We start from the raw sequence: 8593 nt of genomic DNA, 5'->3' as shown, positions 1-8593 counted from the left end.
GCTGGCACGGCTCCCTCGGGGCGCCCGGCGACACCGTCCATCACGGCCGTTTTACAGCCGGGCTTCGCTCTCTCTCAAAAAAAAAAGAGAAAAAAAAATACTTTTCCCGCCCACGCAGTGATGCTTAATTCAGGGAAAATAAAATCCAACAGACCCACACTCGGAGCGCCAGCTCGGTGCCGCTGGCTGCGCTCCCCCGCTGCCCGGCCCGCCGGGAGCAGGTGCTCGGCGCTGCCGCCGCCCCAGACCCCCTCCCGCCGGCGGCGGCACCTTGCGAGTCATCCCGGCTCCCTCCCCTCCCCCCGCCCCGGGCGGCCGTCGGGTGTCGCTTCCCATTTCACTTGGAGATATTTTCGGGTGGCAGGAGCCGCCTCGTCATTTCCGCCAGGAGAAAAAGACACCGGCGCGGCAGCCGCGGCCGCGGAGAGCCGCGGGAGCCGCTGGGCACGCGAGCGGGCAGAGCACAGTCAGTGCCCCGCTCACCGCCGCCGAGGACCGACCTCTCGGCGGGGCCGGGAGCCGCCGCCGCTGCCCGCGGGTTCGCGGGGGCGGGAGGCGTCGGAGCGTGCCGCCCCCTTCTCCCCCTTCCTCCTCCTCCTCCTCCTCCCCCTCCCCGCCGAGCCGGCAACATGAACTGAAATCCCCAGAGAGGCACAGAGGCGGCGAGCGAGCGAGCGGAGCGAAGGCAAGCGGGGATATAGCGGCTCTCTCCTCCCGCCGGCGGGATTCCGGGCAGCGCGGTCCCTCCGCCCCGCACAGCCTCGCCCGGAGAGCGGCGGCCGCCCGAACCCCGCGCCCCCAAGCCGCCCATGGCCCTCATCATGGAGCCCGTCAGTAAGTGGTCGCCGAGCCAGGTCGTCGACTGGATGAAAGGTGAGGAACGGTGCCGGGGCCGCGCGGTGCCCTCTCCCATCATCCGCACCCCACCCCGCAGGTGCGGGGAGCTCCGCGGCTTCCCCCGCGCAGGGATCCCGCCTCCTGGCAGCGCCGGCTGCCCCACGCTTTGCCTGGGCTGGGAAGGGAGGTGGGAGGCCGTCGGGGCCGCGCCGCTGGGGCCGGGGGCCGCGCTGCCCCCCTGCCCCGGGCTCAGAGCGGGGACGGCGGCTGGCGGCTGTCCATAGAGCTGGGGAGGGGGCCGGGGGCGGAGGCGAGGCTGAGCCCGGGGGTGCCCGGGATGCTCCCGGGCGGCGACCGCCGTGTGGCTATGGAGCCGCCCCCCAGCCGCCGAGGGACGCGGGAGCGGGTCCGGCTGCCCGCGGCGGGCGCGGCGCGAAACGCCTCGGGAATGGAAGTGCAGCCGAACGTGCGGCACCGCCGGTGCTGGGGGCGGCCAGGGGAGACTCGGCTGCGACCTCCCCCGCCAGCAGGGCCCGGGGGCGCTCCGCGGGCGGCGGGGCCGGGGTCGGTCCGCGCCCCCGAGGTGCCGGGGCTGCCCCCGCTGCCGGGAAGCCGCCGTGCCCGCGGGGGCCTCCTCCAGCCGGGCCGGGGGCTCCGCGCCTCGGGCGGCCCCGTCCCTTCCCCGGGGGCTGCGCTTCAGGGTCCGCGATTGAAGGGAGCGCGAACAGTCTGGGCTCTGGGCTGAGTGAGGCTGCTCCGCTTCTCCCGCTCCCTCACCTGTCCTTCCCTCAAATAAGCTCTTATGGGAATAAAATTTGGACCTTTTGGAAACGCTTTTCTTTTATTCTCTGTGTATGCCATTCTGACATGGCTTTAATGCTGTAATGTGAAAAGGTATTTTGTTGTGTAGTTTTTGTGTGAGGTTTTTTTTTTTCTTTTCGTATTACCTTTAAGTTAGGCTGCAGCTGTGTTTTGAATAAATCACCATCTAGTGTTATATATCTCTTTATAAAGATAGAATGACCGGATGGGTACAAGTTTTGAACAACTGCTACATTGTGGGAGTTCTTTATAACACGCTGTGTGCTACCAATGTGACAATTTCATCATCCTTAAAATTTCAGGCATATAGCATATGTTTTCAGTTATTCAATCCTGGCATTTATAGCTGGCGAGTTATAATTGTATTTAGTAACATAGATAGTTTAGCGATTTCGGAAGCGTTGTCACTCTATAGAATAATAATTGAAAAGAATGATGTAATACTTTATATCCTGGGAAATTAATAAATATTAATAAAAAACTTGAAGAAGCTACAGATGATCAGTATTAAGAGGAAAGCATTTTCAACATAAAAGCGTTTTTTACAGCAATTTAGCTTCCAATGTTTTTACTTCAAAATGAAAAGGTTGTGTAGGACTTTTTTTCTAATCAGTGTCTGAGATACCTTCCCCATAATTTGGGGAATGCATAAAACCAATGAATTTGCAAGTAATGCATTTTTAAAACATCTAAAAAATGTAATGCATCAACTACTTTTCATAAATGACAGGTGAAGTGCGTTGCATACTCTGCTTTTGTATTACATTATTATAAAATCAGTCATTTGAAAAGAACAGGCTAAATGGTAGCATTAGAAATTGTGCTGTTGGATAAGGGTTTGTAGTTAGAAACCTGTGACTAACACTCAGAGCTGCAGATCTTTTAGAAATAATCATGTAAACTTTACCAAAAAAAGGGCAGTTATTGCAGTCGTGCCCTCTTTCTGGAATACAAAGCCTGCTTTTTAGTGTTTAACCTGTTTTTTCTGGCCTGAATGTTTGATTGTTTCTCTGGACGACTTTCATTTTTACGGAGTGAATGCATATATGTTGCTTCACGCTTCCATTTCTTCATTTTGTATTCTGTGTAGCACGGGAACTTTCACTTAGGTGCTGCAGGGAGCTGAAGCACCTGCCTGTGACTGGCACTCTTGGAGAAGAAGCACCTGGGGAGCCACTCTGGTTTCAAAAGCTGAGCCTGGAAACTAGTATGACCAGTAGCTGGGGGCAGGTTTGCTCCTGCCTGATGGGTCACACCTTGCTGAGTTTGGTGGTAGTGGATAAGGGCAAGCGGTCTTTGCTGCAACAACTTTGTGTTCCTTACGCATAATTTGTAGTGTTGCAAACTTTGGTATTGAAATCCTTATGAAAATACGTTCCTCTAATGCTTTAAGTGCTTTGTTTCCAGCAAATTCTGTTTCTGAAAGTCCCCAAAATAGCTTATTTGTGTACCCAAGACAAGTTTGATGAGTAAAACATGAATGTGTCTGTCAGGAGAAGTTTGGAAGGAGTGCAGTAGTGGTCTTTGCATTAGTGGCAGTCAAGTCTTGCTTGCAGAAATTACATTAAACTTCAAAATGTGAGAATATTTTGCTGACTTACTGGGGGTTATTTTACAGAATTATAAATGTTGAACTTGGTTTTAACCTCTTCCTTGAAGTAAGTGCCCTGCTATGTCAAGTGCCTGCTCAGAGGAGCTTGGTAAAGAAAATTCTTCCAAATAGATTTCGATGTTCAAAGCAAAATCTTTCCTGAAAAAGGAAAATCCTACTGTTCAACATTGTTTACAGTTATCTGAAAGCAAGGGGAAATGAAACACTTTAGATTTTATTGTTCTTAGTGTTTTTGTGATGGTCTTGTTGGTATGACCTGAACATTTGCAGTAAAAGGCCTCATCTGGAATTCTTTATTTAGGCAAAAAAATCATTACCTCAGTGGCATTTTGCTCAGAGTAGTGATAAAGCATTGGGCCTGAAATTATAAGATGTGAGAAATTAACACGGGGAGAGTATTTCAACTCAAAGGGGTTAGAGGAAAGTGCCAGTCCCTGGGCTGGATGTTTGTATAGGAAACAGACTCAAGACTGGGTATTCATGGAATAAATGCAGTTTCTCCAGTATCTTGTCAGTTTTTAATTCCTTGACAGACACATTGTCTGTGGATCCCTGTAATGGCCTAATGCCAGTGCTGCTGAGTTACAGAGTTGTTCCTGGAACTGGTTATACAAATAAGTAACTACCTAAATTTTGACTATGAAAATGTGTATAACAAGAAGTTGTGGACCAAAGTACCAGTTAAAACTCTATAGGTGAATGGGACAAAGTGAGGAGAGCCTATGTCAGCCTATGAGTTTTCCAGGGTTTAAAGTGAACCCAGAAGAGAAGCTGTCATAGAGCTGGAAAAAGCATAGATGGATTAGCTCATCTCTCCCACAGGATGGCATATTGTACAAGGAGGATAAAATGAGTATTTAAATTGATTCAAACAATGCATTACTGTGCTTTTCGTACATTTAGTACTAATTTTAAGGTCCTGTAGGGATCAGTGAGATGAATGTGTGTCAGCCACCTCCTCTGCCTCCCCTCTGGAGGACACGTGTGGATTCCACTGCTGGGTCTCAAGACGTTGAGACGTTACAAAGGCAATGTCATCAAACGTCATGGCTTGCACTCACTCAGGAGGGGAACATGCCAGATGTAGTTTAGATTTCTGAGGCTCTGAGAGCACTTAAGACACTCAGTTACTTACCGAACATTAGGATGTTTTTAACTGAGTCTTCTAATCTAACTTCTTTGGTCTGAGGTTATTGATGATTGCTATATTTTGATAAGGGCTTGCTGCTTTTAACAATATTCAAATTTTGATTCAGTACCAATCTCTCAGTGGCAGAATGTGTTCCAAAAGGCACTCCACCTGAAAACAAAAATTAATATTACTTTATCTAACAAAGCTTAAATATTTATTTTTTGCTTGCTGAATGATAGCTCACGGGGCTTATATGAAACTTGTACAGCTTAAACTGTTGTAATGGTAGTCATAATCAAGAAGCTGACATCTGAGGCATGGGGTTGCCTTTAAAGGCTTCTACTGCTAAGGAATAGGGGCTTTTAACCTCTACAAGGTCTACCCTACCAGGGTTTAGAATATCCCTACCAGGATATTTAGAAGGACTAGTGGGAGAGAAGCAGAAATATGAACGTGCTAGCAAAGTAAAAGCAGAGTGCAGAAGTTCCCCATCTGTATGACTGAATATTGCATGGGTTTGAGAGCTGATTCTGTCTGCTGTTTGTGTGCTGAACTTCATGTCCATTTTCAGTGGCACGTGTTTGCAGAGTCATTACAGGCTGCCAACAACTGTGCTCCACTTGGTGTAGTGGGAATTATATGTTATTCATCAAGAAAATGCAACAATTTGTGGGAATACTCTGACACTAAATACTCCAGTACTTAATGATGATTTAAAAAAAGTATTGCCATGGGGATCCTCCTACTCCATTGGTGCATATGCAGAGCCCTAGGAGTGCTTTGGCAGCACCCGGGTTCTGCTGCAGTTCCTGAGCCATCAGGTAGCAACAGGGAAGCTCATCAGTGGGGTCACAAATTCTCTCACAGCACTGGGATATAACAAATCAGTTTAGGCCTTAAAAAAAGTCAGGGTGAATCCTGCATTCAGGATCACTGTCAGACCAACCTCATTCTCGGCCCTGGCTTTCTCTAAGGACTAACATGGACTGGGTTTAGGGGGGAGCTTTTTCTGGAGCATAGGATGGACCACAGTGTTACAAAGGCACATGAGCACCTGCTTTTTGTGAAAGAGGAGGTGTGCTTCCACAGGTGTATGTGCCTTATTTAGGGCTTTCAATTTTGTCCATAATTTCTAGTTTTTCTTCTAGTGGTCTATTAAGTTAGAGCTTCTTTCTTATGCTACTTTCATTAACATTGATATTGGCAGGGCCCTTAAAAATTGTGACTGTTGGAAATAGTATGGAAAAGGCTGAGTTGTCTCAGGGAAAAAAAAAGCTGGATGAGAATATGAAAAACACTTGCATTCTGAAACTTTGATTCCTTGTTAAGTGTGTGTAGGTGACTGATGAGCGTCAGAATAGTCATCAACTTAATAGTCATTGCTAAGTGCCATATGTGGAATAGATCAGGCATTTTACAATTTGTCAGCATGAAACCATTATTTTCTTTCTCCAATGTAAAGCAAACTAAAATTTTATAGTATCAGAGGGTACATGTAGTACTCCATTAGCTTTGAAGTGATGCTATTAAATGGATTTATGGCTTTTACTGTAATGCCTAGCAAAAAAAGCTGTAGAAAAATGTGAAATAATGGCATAGCTGGAGTTTCTTTTTGATGAGCACACAACCTCTTTAATTTATGGATAGTTACTCTGTAAGAAAGTAACAAGAATTTTAGTCGGACAAAGAGAGGGGAGTTTATACAAAGACTGGTAGTCAAGAGTCAAACTGCACTATTCCAAACTTTAGTTTAAAGGACTCCAGATTTAAAACTGGATTGAAAGCAGTGCTGGAAGATCTCTCTAGTTTATTTTTCCTGTGGATCTCCCACTTTTTCTTGCCCTTCTGACATGAGGAGTTTTAGCAGTATCAATGGCTGCCACATCAATCACAATGAAATGTTTTAGAACATCTTTGTTTGTGATTAGAAAACCTCTCCTGCCATTGTTAATCAGCAGAAAATGAAACTGCCCTTGCAACTGGGATGTATCAAAGCCTAACAGCCGGGTGTTGCCATAGCAAAGGCGATGTTACATAAGCAGCCACTCTGCAAATAATTCATGCAGCCAAATTTTAAGCATAACATCAGAATTAATTTCTAAATTTATGATCTTTTTAGGAGGGAGCTTTCCTAGATGAGGTCATTTCAGTCGCTACTAAAATTGATGTGCTTAGTTGTGAAGCTCTTTTAGCACTGCCCATTTACACCTTAATTTTGTTTGAACATATTGTTCTATTTCTGAAACATCTGTTAGTTTAAATATGGCCTCACAATATGTTTTCTCAAGTGGTTTTTTTGCAACAGTTCGGTACAGCTCTGTATTTTGATCTTATTCAAATTTATTTGCACAATGCAGTATTAAACCAAGCAATTTACAAATGCCCTTTCTGGTTAATGCATGTCAAGAATTTTGCAAGGCAGCAATATTAACCAGATCACTTTTCAGATGAGAGGATTGATATATATATACAGATGTATTTTTAGAATCTTTGCAAGTAGTTGTCTTTAAGCACTTTAACAATAATAACCCAGGCAGTTTTATCTTCTAAACCTCAAATTGACAAATGGTCTAGTCTTTCTGTCTGATCTGCAGAAGTGTAGATAACCATTTAATCTCAGTTAAGTTGCTGTAGCTTGTGATTGTACTGTATTTCCCTGAGTCAAGTAGTAATATTTGTTACCATTTTCCAGAGGAATAAGGAGAAGCTGTTTCCTGAGAAATTTCTCCCTGTATAGGCTTGTATTTAAAGGTGTGCAGTGAAGAAAAAGAACTAATTCTTTAAGGCTTCCATTCTGAGTAACTGCATTTTTTTTTCCAAGAAGTTGCAATATCATCCTTAAATCATAATTGCATGGAGGATCACCTGTAGCAAGGGCTTACTTTACTTTCATCAGGATAACAACTTTAGATTTTTAGATCCAAATAAAGCAAAACTGTACTTTTACATTTACTGCTTAAATTATTTTCTTAATGAATACTCTAAACCTTCAGTTTAGAGGCTGAATAGTTACCAAGACAAATGCTGAAGAATAAGTTCCCAAATACCTTGTTAAAAAATCCTGTCTGGAAACACTGTGTTGGGAAATTCTAAAAGGTCACGTTTTCTTCATTGATTTCTTCCAGCTTTTCAAATGCATTTACTTTCTCTAAAAGATGAATTGAGTGATGAAATTAATCTCTAAAAGATGAAGTTTTCAGATGAAAAATTTTGGGGGCCCGATATTAGGCTCACGTTATAATAAATCTGCTGCCACACGAATCTGCTCAGAGCATTGTCATTTTCCTGTTATGAGACAGGCCTAGCAGGGCAGCTCCTCTTCAATTTGAAATAGCTGACAGTCCAAGAGCAAGCATCTACTGCTCCTCATGATGTTCCTTTCTTGCACTTGAAGGATGAAGGGCTGGAAGACACAGATCCATTGGTCTGGGGCAGTCAAGATCTGGCGTGCTTAATGAACATCCTCTCTTAAACACATTTTTGCCCTCCCTCTGTAGGGGGTTTAACACTTATCTGGGAGACAAAATAGATTTTTCCTCTAGGTTTTCAATGCAAGCATTTTTCTTATGCAAAGGGAGTCCAGCACTGTCTATAACCAGTGATTTTATAGTACTGGAGGCTTAAAAATCTACCCCATTTTGTGCTACTTATCTGCCAGATAATATTATTTTGAAGAAAATAGTTGTGGATGTCATCTTGTAGGATGTTTGGCATTTCCAACTTATCCTTTAAGCAGAAATTTAGGGCACTTGGTACCTCAGATGAAGTGGCTAGAACAGTAATTTCAAAGTGTTTGGCTTTACATGATTAACATCTGCTGCAGTGCCATATGGTGGGAATTTCCAAGTAAACTATTAATTAATATTGGAGTGCACCAGAGTAAGCCTTAATTAAACTATATTCAGCTTAAGTGTATTATTTTAATATAGTCAGTTACCAAGTGCTGTACTTTTGTATCGATACCTTTTTCTGTCGTGTGAAGAAGAGGGGGAAATATTGATGAGAATTATTTGAACCTTTAAATTGAAGGCTCAAGTAGCTTTTAAAATAAATAGTTTAGGACTCGCATCAGCCTCAAGCATCCATTGATTTAAGGGTCTATATTTGGTGATGTTGAGTTGTGCTTTGTGAATGCTGTGGTGACTCCTCTGCTAGGGTTTTACTGCTGTGGGTGGTCAGAGGGTGTCCAG

General features: G+C 44.7%; 1 protein-coding gene across 8 annotated transcripts in view; it reads left to right on the top strand.

Annotated features, from left to right (window-relative positions):
• Window positions 1–371: 371 nt before the first annotated feature.
• Window positions 372–8593, top strand: part of CNKSR2 (connector enhancer of kinase suppressor of Ras 2) — a 207141-nt gene continuing 198919 nt past the window's right edge. For 4 of the 8 annotated variants that reach the window (XM_074534619.1, XM_074534618.1, XM_026791812.2 and 1 more), the window contains exon 1: window positions 372–873. In XM_074534619.1, coding sequence (XP_074390720.1) covers window positions 810–873 — 64 coding nt within the window. In that variant the 5' untranslated portion in view covers window positions 372–809. The remainder of the gene's footprint in view (window positions 874–8593) is intronic. The other 4 variants (XM_074534621.1, XM_005484351.4, XM_074534620.1 and 1 more) reach the window with 3 other exon arrangements.

This window comes from Zonotrichia albicollis, chromosome 2, assembly GCF_047830755.1.
Source record: "Zonotrichia albicollis isolate bZonAlb1 chromosome 2, bZonAlb1.hap1, whole genome shotgun sequence".
Lineage (NCBI taxonomy): Eukaryota > Metazoa > Chordata > Aves > Passeriformes > Passerellidae > Zonotrichia > Zonotrichia albicollis.
This window is presented reverse-complemented; position numbering and strand designations above follow the sequence as displayed.